General features: G+C 39.1%; 1 protein-coding gene across 1 annotated transcript in view; it reads right to left on the bottom strand.

Annotated features, from left to right (window-relative positions):
• The window catches only part of LOC110336269 (probable ATP-dependent RNA helicase DDX60), a 104,269-nt gene that overhangs the window by 13,553 nt on the left and 74,905 nt on the right, over window positions 1-15,811 (bottom strand). Inside the window, 6 exon segments of the mRNA XM_029532000.1 lie at window positions 706-847; window positions 1,396-1,500; window positions 6,164-6,364; window positions 7,908-8,012; window positions 13,198-13,350; window positions 15,191-15,338. Of these exon segments, the coding sequence (XP_029387860.1) occupies window positions 706-847; window positions 1,396-1,500; window positions 6,164-6,364; window positions 7,908-8,012; window positions 13,198-13,350; window positions 15,191-15,338 (854 nt within the window).

Below are 15,811 nucleotides of genomic sequence, written 5' to 3'. Positions count from 1 at the left end.
TATGCTATACAATTATATTCAAAGAAAATGGCTTTGCAAATAAGGATCACAGATATTAATAGTGATTATCTGTGAATAGAAATTTGAGTTTTATATTTTTAACAATGCTTTCTTACGTCATTACTCAAAAGTAATCACATATTATATTTAATTACAAGTAAATGTTTTATAATTATTGTATATCAGTCAATATGTTCTGAACCCTAATGGCAATGTACTTTTCACGTTACAATTTGCAGTAGTGAATACATTAAAATGATTGGAACAGAATAAAACCCCTACTAATACTTAGTTAACTTCATTTTACCTTATTTTTAAAGCCTATAATTTGCCTATAAAAGTGTTGTTCTATATTTTATCATTGAACTTTTACTTTAAATACACAATAATAAGGCTTTCATACAAAATCATTATTCTAAACTAGTATTATAAGTAATAGTTGAATAAACCTTTACCTGAAATTCTTATTTTCTATAAATCTATCTGGTTTTTCCCACCATGGGAAGATATGTGTGTGTGTATGCATGTTTATGTATGTATGTGTAAAATACCTATTACATATATATCACATAAATATCACATTATATATCATTTGATATATCTCCATATACTAATTAGGATATATTATTTATATGCTAATAATATGATAATAGTACTTCGATGCTACACCTACCCACAGACAGACAACATAGCCCTAAAACTTACCTTCACTTGTTGGCTGACAAAGTTTATGGAAAAGGCCTTTTACAAGAAAACTGATAAACACGAGATTAGAAGGTTCGTGGTAATGTAAATGGGAGACAAGACCAGCAAACCCTGTAGGATTACCTTCTTGATCTATATGTCCCTAAAGAACAAACATAATTTGTTAGCTTGGCTGAACTCACAGAACTAACAACAAGTCAATTATTCACTGTCAGTTTAAAACAGCCCATCATATTAATAAGACTGTAACTATTAACTGGGCCAACTTTAATAATTATATGAATTGCAAGTAATGTTACTCGTTGGGTATTGTCTTCTAAAGAGTACAACAATGCAATATGGTTAAAACCCCACAATCTAGGGCTGGAGAGATGCTCGGCAGTGAGGAACACATTCCCCTCTTTCAGAGGACCTGAACTTGGTTTTCCAGTATCCACACTGAGCTTCTTAGTTGTAACTCAAGTTTCAGGCTTCTCATACCCTCTTCTTGTATCTACAGGCACACACACACACACACACACACACACACACACACACACATACACACTCACACATATAAACAAACTTTTAAAAATAGATATAAAAAAAAATCAGAGGTCTGCTGCTTTAAAAAAAATCTTGATAGCAGTAAATCTATTACACATAAACAGAGGGCGAGGAGGGAGAATGAAAGGCAGGGTTGGTTCATACCTCTTTCACCAGGAACTGCAAAGAATATAAGAAGTAAAGCTTTAACATGTCTATGGCTCGGGGTCGTTTGAAAGATAACAATGAATGCTTCAGCACTGACAATGCCTATTAAAAAAAAAAAGCATTTTAATTTAGCAACACTGAGTGAATGAAATGTCTTTAAAAGAAATAACACAGGCTTAGTTACCTGTCACACATACAAACACACAAACATATCTTAAATACACACACACACACACACACATATATATATATAAATATATATATATTTATATATATATATGAATTATAAGATCTATACCTCTAAAGAACAATGAAACATTTTGAGTGCTTCCTTTTACCACTCTCTTTCAAATGTTGTCTCCCCTGTCTTCAGCACACAAGGAAAAAGTAGGATATGAATAATACCATAAAACACAGCAGCAATACACAAAATTCAGTTAGATTTAGTCCAATTCCCTTTACCCTACAGCAATCCTCTAACCCAGCACATAGTTCCTTGAACACACAAAAGAGCACCGTGGCAGTCTGAGTGTGAATAAACTCACAGGCTCATACTCTTGGATGCTCGCTCCCCAGTGCATGGAACTGCTTGGGAAGGATGAGGAGGTGCAAGCTCTGCATTTGTAAAAGCCCATAACAATCACAGTTAGCCCTCTGCCTCTACCCCATGATACTGTCTCAAGATGTGAGCTCTCAGCCACTACTCCAACACCATGCCAGCCTTCCTGCTGCCCTGCTTCTGCCCTGATGGTCATAGACTTTAAAGACCCCAGTAAACTACTGTTCCTTCTGTGAGATGCCTTCATCATGGTCCTATCACACTGATAGAAAAGTGACTAAGACAAAACCGTCTCCAAACAGTATGAGCATAAAAGATATTCCGGTTTCAGAGCTTGCAGTGATCAAGTTATGGGGAGTGGATGTGGGAGGAAGTTAGATATACTAATTTGTATCAGCAATATTTACTGAAAAAGGAGTAGAAGGAGTTTGGTTGAAGCCAAAAGAGTGTTTCATTTCAAGTGTCAAGCAGTATGGGGTGTGTGTGTGGCATTCAACATCTCTCTAAACTACCTTTGAGGTCAGAATAAATGCAAAGGGTAAATTCTTACCCTCACTCAAATGCAAACCTGTTTGCCCTAGGTTGGAGAGTTTCTAGAATACAGGAAGAATCTCAGCTGTTCTAAACACACACACACACACACACACACACACACACACACAAGAAAGAACTATTTCATTGGTTATATTGCCCATACATGTTGGGGTGGAGAGAGTACAGGGGATGGGGGAGAAAAGGTGTGAGCATGAGCTCTCCACCTCCTTGACAGTAGTTTATGGAGGAAACCACACCCTTCTCCATGTGTGCTGGAATCAGAGGAGGCAGCAATTGGAAAACAACAAAGAACTGAGAGAGTGTTTGGGGAGAGGAACTAACTGTGTGGTTCACTGTGTCCACAGACCTTATCATTAACATCATAAGAGCATGATGTATTTGTATTTTCACTGCTACCACAAAATACCTGAGGAGAGCAACTTAAATGAGGAACAATTTATTTGGGGCACATGGTTTTAAAAGTAGACTGCCTGGTTTGACCTCAGTCTGAGACGATGAGCTTAGTCCTGCTCTGGCTAGATGACCCAGGGCAGGGTGGTACCCAAAGGGTGCTTCCCCTACTCTGAGAAGAAAGTGAGGAAGCAATGGGAGGAAGGATTTGTAAGCATGGGATTGGGAGGCTGTGATTGGGATGTAAAGTGAATAAGTAAACTAATGAAGAAAAAGAAGTAGTTTCAATACATAGCTTGCCTAGCTCCGTGACACTAGGCCTGCAGTGATGAGGCTGCCCCCCCACAGCAAGCCTGCATTAAAAAGTTCCCTCTTTCTTCCACTACTGCTTTGCATGCTAATTTTCCCTGGGGAGGGCTCTGTGGGTGCTCTCAGGAGTAAAATATAATTAGAATCTATGACAGTGTTCCTAAAGAACAGAGTTGATCCAGACACAGTGGCACATGCATGTCATCCCGGCGGTCTGAGGAAGTAGAGGCAAGAGAATCAGGAGTTTAAAGTCACCCTCAGCTCTGAAGTGAGTTCAAAGCCAGCCTGGACTCCATGAGACCCTGCCTCAAACAATGTCAATAAAATGAACAGAATTGATATTATAAAGGTCTAAATTAGTAATCCAAAAGACAAATGTTATGTTCTCTCATAGTTAAAAAACATAATGGAGAAAAAAAGGAAATGAGGCTTTATACATATGTGTGTGTGTGTGTGTGTGTGTGTGTGTGTGATGTATATGTGTGTGTGTATGTATTTGTATGTGTGTATGTATATGTATTTACTGAAACTGAATAAAACAAGGCAATTGACAAAAATAAAATGTAAGAGCTTTTTAGTTTAACAACTGCTTGAACATAGCTATGAAAATGTTACATATATTCTCCACATGGGCCCCATCATGTGTACAGGTCAGTAGTGGAAAACACACGTAACTTCCTCATCGTAAAAACAACTTGCACAGCAAGGCAGAACCATATCATCACAAAACAGCTAAGTAGACATGTTTAAATTACTTTTCAGAAAGTAGAGCTTGGGGAAAATAATTTGAAATAAGCAAAAACAAAAGGCTCATATTACTATGTAGGCAAGAAAAAAAACAGTGAAATTAACTGTATGAGGAATGGGATTTCCTGACTGCCCTTGCTAGGAGATGGAACAAATGTGCTCTGGGCAACACCCAGTCCTAAGAGCTAAGTGCTAGTCAGAGCAGCACAATACGTACTTTCTCTCATTGAGTCTCTAGACTTAAACATGTATGCATGTGAAGGTTGAAGAGAGAGGGTTTGCAATGGGGAAGGAGACCAATGCTAGGAAATTGAGAAATACAACAGAGAAATGGAGAGGGTGTGTGGTCAAAGCATATGGTACACAGTCATGACACACCAGGATAAAAGAATACATAGTTTAAAAGCGCAGTCTGAAGAGTTTATGCCCACAGTCTACAGTGGGCATAAGTAAACAGAGGCTTCATATCTGGCTTCTCAAATAGCCCAGAGCTCAGAAAATCAACCTTCCAGTTAAGTATCTGAAAAATAATAAGGGGTCAGAGAGATAGTTCAGCGGGTGAAGGGGCATGTGTACAAGCCTGGAGATGAGAGTTCAATCCCTTGAATCCTTGTAAAAGTTGCCTTCTGAACTCTACATGCTCGCTGACACTTGTGTGACAGTTATATGTACACAATCATACATATGCTATAAAAATAAGTAAAATATTTTATTCTATAATAAGTAAATAATGAGTGAAATAAAATATTCTATAATATTAAGCTATTCTTAAATTAATAATAAGTCTCATTAGAAGATGTACTTAAGAACCAGAAAACAGGCCAATATAGTGGCTCAATGGGTAAAGGCACCTGTCACCAAGATGTACAACCAGAGTTAGAAATCCAGGACCCAGGGCCCAGAAGGAAGAAGGAGGGAAATAGGTTCCTTCCTGCAAATTGTCCTCTGCTTGTTCTCTGGCCTGCCATGTGTGTGCCATAGCATGTATACACACACACACACACACACACACACATACACACACATGGGGGGTGGGTTAGAGGTGAGTGAAGGAGAGGGAGAGAAAGAGAGAAAACATTGAAAAAAAAAAAAAACTCAAAAGTGAATTTCCCCGAACAATGCTTTGCAAAAGCAGCAGACCCATTAGAAATATCCAGGAATTTTCACTCCAATATGTAGTTTCTGATTAAACTGGTTAAAATTCATATATAGAATTAGGAAGAACAAGTCCTGCTGTGGTCTGAATGTGGTCCCTAGATCATGCTGAAATTCTCTCCGTGTTGGCTAGCATATTGAGGTCTGGGACTTAAGGGAATGAATAGAAATCAAAGGAGGGCTCCCTTGGAACCCTCATGATTTTACAGGAGTAACAGAATGGGAGTGGGATAGGGGGACAAACCAGTCTGCATGCTTCCTGTTTAACATGTAATGTTTTGTGACATGGGATACTTCAAACAAAATGAACTTCAGTAGATGCCCCCCTTAAACATCAAACCTCCAGAATCATGAACCAAAACAGACCTCTCTTCATAATTCACTCCACCTGTGGTATTACGTTACAGCTGAGAGGAAATAAACACAAGTCCTTTAGCAGTGCCTTGTTCCTAAAGTGGGAATCAAATCATCTAATTGTGAGTTTCCAATTCACGGTCTAAGACTCTCTGTAATTTGACCCTAAAGTATCAAGACAATGTTCTGACTATATTTTTATGCCCACTGCCTTATAAAATGAGCAATCATACCTTGGAAAAAATGTCTGAAAATCAAGAACAACAAAATAATAATCATGTAACCATTAGAACCAGGCATGAGAGCTTGTTGTTTTGTTTTGTTTTGTTTTTTGTTTTCTATATTTTCTAAACACTCTTAATGAATTTAGATTTTATCTTATGAAAAAAACTGTTACTTTACAATTATAAAAATATCATTCTTGTTTCTGAATGGTAGAAATGCTAGAATCCTTTGGTACAGCATAATGGTGCCTATCATATACAAAGAAACTGATTACGGGCAAACCTTTGTGCCCACCCAGTCATAAACTTTGTCTGACCATGGAAACAAACAAAATTTGTCACTCTGCTCCCCAGCTTCCTCCACCCCTCTCTAGAGAATGCCGAAGGCATGGCGAGCCAAATGAAAGCACAGCAGAGCTGATTTCAGCCAGCCCAGCAGTGAAGTCCGAGGCCCAAGCAGGGGACACAGCACCTTTGCCTTGCCGTCCTCTAAGTCATCCGCCTTGGTAGCCAGCAACATGAGTCTTAGGATGAGTGAGACACTGAGGGGAAACTGTCCTCTCAGCTCAGGAACTTTGGATTTTATGAGTTTTCTTATTTTGGGCAGTGGAATATCAAAGAAGTAGACATCACCCAACAGGTCTTGCCCTCGTCTTCCGGCCCGACCAGACATCTGAAAATATGGCAGAATCATGGTGTGAGAGTCACCTAAGGGGCGTGAAGGGATTAAGCCTTCTGCATTGCTTTTGAGCAAGTACGCTGCAGATGGAGGTTAACTAATGACTAACCGACTTTAAATCTGAGAAATTGATCACAGCTGAAGCAGAGCTATTTTAAATAATATATCTATCATCCCATGAATCATTAATCAAACCACATATTTGTATAATGCTGTTCAGAACTACACGTATTTATAAAATCATATATCTAACACTATGGATATATTATATACTGTTATATATATAATATACCGTATAATATATATAATTGCCACTTTCTGGCAATTACTTGATACAATATTCTATCTATGATATATCATATAGGCTATAACATAATATGATACACCAGTATGTGATAATGTATTGTTAATAATAATAATTAGACATGTTATATATAATTTGAATGTTAGGGGATATATTCTAAGTTTGAGGTTGCCTGCAGAAATATTGACGGAACACTATATGCAGGAAGGTAAACCATATGCAGACAAAGTTTGCTATTTGCAGAACAGAATAGAACAAGGAGAGTCCAAAGCAACCAAAATGCTTAATATTCAAGGTCAAGACTTTGTAGTGAATGGGTGGGGAGCTGAGGAGTCTCTGGGGAAAATGAACAAAGTCCTCTATGAATGTATAACATTGATGTGGGAACAGATATGTCAAGGACTCAATACCTCGGCCCCATGGGAAGGCAAAGATCTCTAGTCTGTAAGAGGGATTGAAAATCGTTCCTCTTTATGTTTGACTGTTGATAGTGTGTTCAGAAACACTCTACTGTAGCTTTCTCCTTCCAGATAGTTATGCCTATAGAGTGCTCGCTTAAAGAGACTGCTCATAAGGAGATCAGTTAAACTGCCTCCTTGTTCAGCTATATGCAATAACTCTACTTCCCTGTTCAACTGTATATAATAAAAACACTGTGCTGCCAAGTTATATAGTTTCACCATCTGAAAGGCAAGTCTGTCTGATCCTGGCTCTTCTGTGTGTATCTGTCCTTTCTTACTACATGCTGCCCTAGTTAGGTGAGTCCCTGGAGCTGGGCAAAGTGTGGCAATAATGGGTGTATAAGCTTGTAGAGCAACCAGGGACCATGGAAGGTGGTTTGGAAACAGTGTGTATCAAGAGTCCAGAAAAGTATTAAAGATGGATCTAGACTAGAAAAGCCATGCTCAGTTGTTGTAAAAGTAAATGTTTCCCATTCATCTTTGATATGGATCCTCTTTTACAAATCGCCCTCTTTAGTTAGGCTGACTGCTGTGGGGTAGAGATGGTCACCCAGATAGGAGAGGAGATTAGATAACATATCCAAGATTGCACACGTCCCAGTAGCACTCACATAATCTCACAGCCCTGTGCTTCCTCGATACCAGACAGGCACCTACAGTGTTCTGCCAGAAACTGCAGCATGTTAGGAAATTAGTAACAAAGTAACTTCTTTTACTATTTCATGGCTATGTAGTATTAATATATTGAGTGAGTTAATATGGATTATAATACCTGTCTGTAATTTAAAGCATCCAGATAGACTGAGTTTTGTGCAAAAACCACAGATTTACAGGGCATGTTGATTCCCAAAGCAAGTGTTCCAGTAGCTGTCACCACCTAAAAAGAAACAAAACAGTGGGTCCTCACACTGGCATTTTTGTAGAATGCAAATATTTCCATGTGATTGCTCGAAACTGTATTAAGATACCAATTAAATTACAGTGGGAAAACTAGGGGACAAAATACATATTGTTTCTTCCTATTTTGTAAACACAAGCAGCACATTCTTTAACAGAGTCCATTATAATACTACTTTGCAAGAAATATATATTTAATTACACTATATATATATATATATATATATATATATATATATATATATATATATATATATACATATATACATATACATACACATGCCTGGAGTCATGGCTGAAATTTTCTAGCTTACATAAACAAACAATCCTGAGAGAACATTCGTGGTCATAACAGTAGGAATGTTTATGGGTAAAGAGGACACTGTGACCGTTGGTTCCAAAAGGTGAAGATTGCCACCTGACCTTCAGAGAGCCCCTGGGCTCTTCTCCCCTCCCTTGGAGTCTCCTCTTTTTGTTCTTATATTGCCACTCCTGAATAAAGTTTTTCAGAGCTTGATCAGAATTGACTTGCTCTCATCCTTCATGTTTCTTCTCTCTCTCTCTCTCTCTCTCTCTCTCTCTCTCTCTCTCTCTCTCTCTCTCTCTCTTGCCCTGGGTCCCCATTGATTATCCCTGCAGGTTGGGGCAAACTGGTGCCCAGCGTGTGGCTCTGAGTTTGGGGGCTGAGAGAGACCACTCTTCAGAGTGGGTCACCACTTCAAGAGGTTAGTGAAGACACACACTGAACCACTACTTCATCAGGAAGTGAGTGAAGGTTCCTATTGGGTTGCTGCTTCATTAAGAAGTGAGTGAAGATCTGCACAGAAATCGCCACAGTGTCACCCACACTGTGAGATTGATCCAAGAAAAGTAGGAAGAGTGGCTAGACTATGGGACAAGCATTAAGTAAACATGAATTGTTTTCAAGGAATCCATCAAGACACGAGGAACACAGGTTAAGAAAATTTGTTCACAGCCAAGAGCAGCTCCAGGTGGAAGGAATAGGGTTTCAAATAAAATAAAATAAGTAAAAAACAAAACAACAAAAACCGAAAACCACAGATGTTAGAAAAATTCTTCCCTCAAGTTGTTCTTAATTGCCAGAAGTAGGAATGGTAAATATATAAATGAAAGAATTAGACAAGTTGAGGAGTAATTAGAAAAGTTAGAAAAGCAGGGCACTGGGGAGCAACTATCAGTAGCTACCACTGTGCTTCCTCTCCCTTCTCTGGCAGAATTCCCAGAAGAAGAAGATAAGGAGTTAGACTTTGAACATGAGAGAGAGAAAGAGAGAGAGAATAGATTTCAGAAAATCAGTTATCCCCTGTTCGGGACCTTTTAGCAATAGAGAAGGAAAATGGAAATAAGCTAATTCAGGGCTCTCCCAGGGAAAGGAGGAAATCGGGAGACATCCTGCTTCCTCTCTGGCTCCTATGGAGATATTCTTAGTTCTGCTTAGGATATCTGGGTCCCTTTGAGACATCTTCTCTTCCCTCTCTGTCTATTGTCTGTCCTTGGTGCACCAATTTGCCATATGTCTGTCTATTTATGCTTGTTTTTTGTTTTGTTGTTTAATGATTGTTTTTCTGTGTTTCATGTTGAATTAAAAAGAAAAAAGAAATGGTTAAAACTTTATCTGCTGGCTGTCCATCCTTTGATTTAGTTCAACTTGTTTAAAAGGCAGTCTCAATTCGCACAGCAGAAACTGGTAAGTTACACTGCACTGTGACTGGGAGTTAAGCACAGCTGGAAAAGCCCTGCTAGAGACTGATTATCTACACAAGCCACTCTTAAAGGGACCAACAGCTTTTTGCTTGTAACAGCGGTAACAGAAAGTCAGCTTAAAATTGGTAACTCAGGGTTGGAGTCATTCTAAACAACATTTGGCATGAACCAACCCAGGAAAACAGGTCTCTAAAGATACTTCTAAATTGGTATAATATTTTATGTAATTCTTATTCTAGAAACTAGATTTATAAAGGGTAGAGTTTAAAACAATGTCTCTTTAATGATCTATTAAAAGCTGCAATGTCATGCATTCATATATAAGAGCTGGCAGCCAAACTTTGTAACATGTAAGTGATGATTTTGGTACTGATTTTAAAGAGAATGAATTGTTTAAAAATGTGTTTTGCTTTCCAAAAGTTATGGATATATTCTAATATTGCAAAAGAAACTTAAAAATTATGGTTAAAATTGCCAGTGTTCCATTGACTGTAGTTTGATCATAAGCTTAGGATTTTTAACTCACCCATATATTGTAATTAGAATGATAACAAGAATTAATGTTATGAGAACACTAATGCAGTTCCCTGCAGCCATCTTACCATACAAAGCAAAGACAGACTTATGTGGATATTTTCGTCTTTGTGCAGATATTGAACCCTCATACAATCAGTTTGGCTATGGTTGCTGCCTTGCAGGGGACTATAGTACAAGCAATGCTTCCATAGCACTAAGGATGTAAGGAATGTTTTAAGTATAAATAATCTTAAGAAAGATTATCCAAAAATTAGAGGCATAGACAGACAATCTGTATTGATGGTACCCATGGGAGGAATCGGGTCAATGTTCCCCCTGCTGGTTAATGTCTACTCATCCAAGGATGAGATGACTATTTATCACCCCAGTTCTGTGGAGCCTTAGTGAAAATAATTAAAAGGGAGGAGATGCCGGGAACAATGGCCTCAGTCATAGCTTTGTGGAAATTTTCTGGCATACATAAACAATCCTGAGAGAACATTCATGATCATAACAGTAAGAATGTTTGTGGGTAGAGAGGACACTGTGACCGTTGGTTCCAGAAGCTGAAGATTGCCACCTGACCTTCAGAGAGCCCCTGGACTCCTCCCCTCTCCCTTGGAGTCTCCTCGTTTCTTTCTTATATTGCCACTCCTGAATAAAGTTTTTCAGAGCTTGATCAGGAAATTGACTTGCTCTCATTCTTCATGTTTCTTGTCCCTCCCACTCTCTCTCTCCCTTGCCCTGGGTCCCTGCTGATTATCCCTGCAGGTCGGGGCATACACATACATATACACATATGCATATGCATACGCATACACATACTCATACATACAGATACACACACACACATATATACATACATATACATGCATATATACATATATATATACACATATATATACATATACACACATACATATATATATATATGTGTGTGTGTATGCATGTGTGTATATGTATATATGTATATATATACAAATGTCACAGAGAAACTTCTGGGTCACATCTAAACTAATTATCTTCTCTCATCCCCATCTACCTCTCTGTATTAATACCTCAGTTTATGTTTCAAATATAAAAGTGCAAGCATTATTCACAGTTATATATCCAGAGTCACAAGGCACATCCAGCATGGGATAAGTATTGCAGGACACATTGTACATAAAATATGAGAAGAGAAATTTCTCTGTGAGAGGGCAATAAATCTTTTATAAGACTGCTTCCTGGTAAGTATTTGATCAACCAAAGTTCATTGAGAAATGATAGAAAAATAAAGTATGTTCACTTTTTCTGCCGTGAAACTCCATGATCACTAACAAGAAATAGATGAGAGTGTGAAGCTCATTCATATCATCTAAGTTCTTGCTCATTTTTTTCCTGAGGTAGTTAACATATGCTGGCTTTTGCTGTCTCCTTCTGCTGGTGGCTGTGTGTGCTGTTTTCTGATGATGTGTAAATTAATGTTTTCTAATTGTTTTGTAACTGAAGCTTGTAGAAGAATTTTCCCCTAATTAATTGGATAATAAAGGTGACAAGAACTCAATCACTGGGTGAGGAGGAGGCAGGCCTTCCGGCCTGAGAGAGGAAAAGGGAACACAAGGAGAAATGAACTTTTTTGGACCCCGAGGTGGGAGCCATTGGAGGGATATACTGGGAACTGTTAGATCTGGTGGCAGAATCCACCAGAATCTGCTACCAGAAGATTTCTAACATAGAATAGTTAATGAGTTTAGGGTGAGATAGATTCCATGCCTAGCAATTGTGTTATTCTGTTGATTCTAAACTAAGATTGTCTAGTGTTTTCCATTTCCTGGAGACTCATCTGAGCTCAAGGGAAAAGTTAACTGCAGGGGTTGGGGAGAATGTGCCCCAGCTAGCCCTGAAATTTGGAAGTGTGCCAGTATTGACAAGCGGGAACACGTGGCTACGTACCGGGCTGGGAACATACCAAGATCACTGGCTGGTGCCAAGTCAGCAATAGCGTGGTTTGTTTTTTAATAATTACACTCAACAGAGGCTTGTACACATGTCAAAATTAAACATGCTAATTATTAATTTTTTTTCAAATCCCTTTAACAAGCATAAACTTTGAAAGAGTAGAAACTTTACATATAGAAAAGGAACAGCCTTATGTACCTTCTGAAAATATGCTCTCTGATGAAGCTATGGTATTTCCCCAGTATCTGTTCTAATTCTGTTTGGTTATCATTTTATAGTGACTAAGAAATTACTGATCAGTACTATTTTAGCCAGGTCTCTTTCTGTCTTTCTCTCTTTTCTTTCCATCCTCCCCTTCATTTACTCTATGGCACACAAAAGTTAAAGTGGATAATGTTTAGTAATCAGGGTCAGTGTTTAAATATTAGTCAAGATTCAGATTAAGTTAGTAATGACCTAAGGGCCTTCTGTATACTTGTCTGGATCATGGTCATGAGCCTTCCTAGGATGTACTAGACAAAAGATGGCAAGGATGTGGACTGAAAGTTATTTATGGCAATCTTCATCTTGCTCCCCATCAGTAACAGGAGAAGCATCAGTAGTTACTGACACATCTGCAAGCTCTGCTGAGATAAGCTGAAGCCCCAAGGAGGCAGATACCCATGTGCTTCTTTCAGCTACCACAGTAGAAAAAGATCTGCCCCAAACTTGAATATTAATCCCCTCCAAATCTTGGAGAGAATATCTGTAGCAAAACCACATCAACCAACCTTCCATATGAGAACTAAAAAGTAAGACGTACAGCTGAGACCAGCATGGGGTATTTCCCCAATTAAATGTGAAAGGACATATGCAAAAACATCACATTCATTCGGGAAACCAAATCTATAGCCCATGAGACATAGCTACATGAGGAAAAAATATATAAAGCAGTGGCTTTATATATTCACAATCTCAATTTTTACAATGAAAAATTCACCCACCCTGATGAATCCTTTCCTGAAGAGAATTTCGACCAACTGCTTTTCTTTAGCACTCATGGAGCGGTGGTGATAGCCAATGCCCCTTTCTGCCAACCGCTTCAGTGTTTCACCTTTTCGTTCGAATTTTACCCGCTTAAACACCACCTGCAATGACTAAAAGAAACCAAAGATTTAGAGCATTGCTAATCAGATTCTAAAGCAATCCAATGTTTAATGAAAACAATAGATATATTACATAATAATTTGCCCAAATAATGTCTCCATTAGGCCTTTCTTCTATACAACAATAACAACATTTTATGGCAACAACAGACACCATTTAAAAAAAAAAATCTTCCCCTCCCCTTGACATGGACCAACCCAGTATTACCTCAGTTCTGGGACTGAAGATCTGCCAAAGTAGTAGACCAAATCCTCAAGGGAGGTACAAGAGGGGTCCACTCCCAACTGAACAAAATCAAGTGACTGTGCAATCTTACTAAAGGTTCCCCCAGAAAGTAAAGCAAAACCTTTATAGTGTAAGGTCACGAAATGGCTACTTCCCATTGAAAATGACATACTGATGACTTTTTTTTTTTAAATAACCATGTCTCAAGCACCAATCCCCGACACTATTAATGATGCTCTGTTATGCTTGCAGACAGACAGCTAGCATGGCAGACCTCTGAGAGGCCCCACAGCAGCTGACTGAGACTGATATAGACTCTCACAGCCAAACAGTGGCTAGAGCTTGGGGAGTCTTATAGAAGAATAGGAGGAAGGATTGCAGGCCCCAATAGGGATAGGAACTCCACAGAAAGACCAACAGAGACAACTAACCTGGACCCTTGGGGCTCTCAGAGTCTGAACCACCAACCAAAAAACATACACTGGGGCTAGACCTAGGTCTCTTTGTTCACAGTAGCAGATATGCAGGTTGGTCTTCATGTGGGTCCTGAACATGTGGGGGCGGGGAGGGGTGGGTAATCCCAAAAGCTGTTGCCTGTCCATGGGGCATGTTCTTCTAGCTGGGCTGCCTTGTTTGGCCTCAGTGGGAGAGGATGCACCTAGGCTCCCCTATATTTGGTGTGCCAGGGTGGGAGGATATCCATGGAGGCCCCCACCTGCTCAGACGGGAGGGGATGGGGAAAGAATTGTGGGAGGGGGTAATGGAGAAGGGTGATGAGTGGGATGTAGAGTGAATAAATAAATAAATACTTAAAAAAATACCCATGTCCCAAGGGGAAATCCAGTTGTGTCCAGTGTTATAATATATATAAAGATCAATACCCAGAGAGAAGACTTAAGTCTCTAAAAGTAAAAGGCTAGTACCTAGCTATTTTGATTATACAGCTCCTTATAAGACAGAATGTCAAGAATCAATTAAAACAATCATATACATACTTGGTCATGAAACAGATTATGAACTGGCAAAAAAAGATTCATGATACAATGAACACACATAAATGTATGTGTAAGTGTGTGTGTTGAAACTGGTTATATTGTCAAGTGTGTCATTTATAAACAATAGTTCAAAGGGCAAAAAGTCTAACAATGATGGGGCAAACCAATTTTAGGTATCTTAGTGACACTTTGGTGAAAATTTTTAGCTGAAATATAGAAAGACTCTAATTTTAAGAAATGCTGTCAGGATCTAAATATTGTTCTACAGGGAACCAAGTTTTCAATTGGGTATATGACACTGAAGTCTAGAATTCTGACTACAATATACAGACTTCTATGCATGACCTAACAAAAACGGACATGGTTTCGAACCCAAGATTGTGTCAACAAGACAAAAATCAACCTACAAATTCTAAGCCTATCCTTCCTGAGTGTAGATTGCAAGGTCCTTGAGGGCTGTGTGCAGCAAAATGTACTGCCTGCTACATTTCCAGCTCACAAGGACTTCCTGTCAAGACTACACATAATGTGGCCAGCACTGCCTGCCTGGAGAGGCTTCTCTGATGACCAGTATACTCTCCAGGAGGAGTGGTCCCTTCTAGGTACTGACCTCATCATCTATTGCCTTCTGATTAGCATATGTGCAGTCCTTGGGAATCTCCAGATTCTTCTCCAGACGCTTGAGGAGGTAATCGTGTTCTGTTTCATGCATAACGCTTTGATCCAGTCTTCTGGAAGATTTCTGGCCCTTTTCATCTCTTTAGAAAAATACAGTTTTAGGAAATCAATATTTGTGTCCAACCACTACAGGAAGCCCAAAGGAAACTAAGTCCTGCTTATGAACCAGAGTCACTGTTTCATGCATTTATAGTATCATGACTCGGTGCCCCACCCAGTCTCTGGAGGCCATCCCTCCATAATGGATCCCTCAAGATACATAAATTATAGACATGATTTTTTTTCCTCCACTCATTCCCTTTCCTCAGTTGACCCTTCCTTCATCTTGCTAACATGATAATAGTTTTCTCTCCTTCAACTTTTCTGACTCTCAGGTTGGAGGTAATGTGCTCTTCCCAATCTGCTTTGCCAGCTCAGGCCATTCTCCTGCCTCCTTGAGGTGGACACTGGAGATGCTCTGCATGCTCGCTAAAGGTGCTTAGATGTACTATCCTCTAGAGGATTCACCTCCATTGATGAAAGTTCTGAGAGATTGCCTGCTGTGAAGCATAGC

This window comes from Mus pahari, chromosome 19 (assembly GCF_900095145.1).
Source record: "Mus pahari chromosome 19, PAHARI_EIJ_v1.1, whole genome shotgun sequence".
In the NCBI taxonomy this organism is placed as follows: domain Eukaryota; kingdom Metazoa; phylum Chordata; class Mammalia; order Rodentia; family Muridae; genus Mus; species Mus pahari.
The sequence above is the reverse complement of the archived record's forward strand: the minus strand, read 5'-3'. Positions and strand labels throughout refer to the sequence as shown.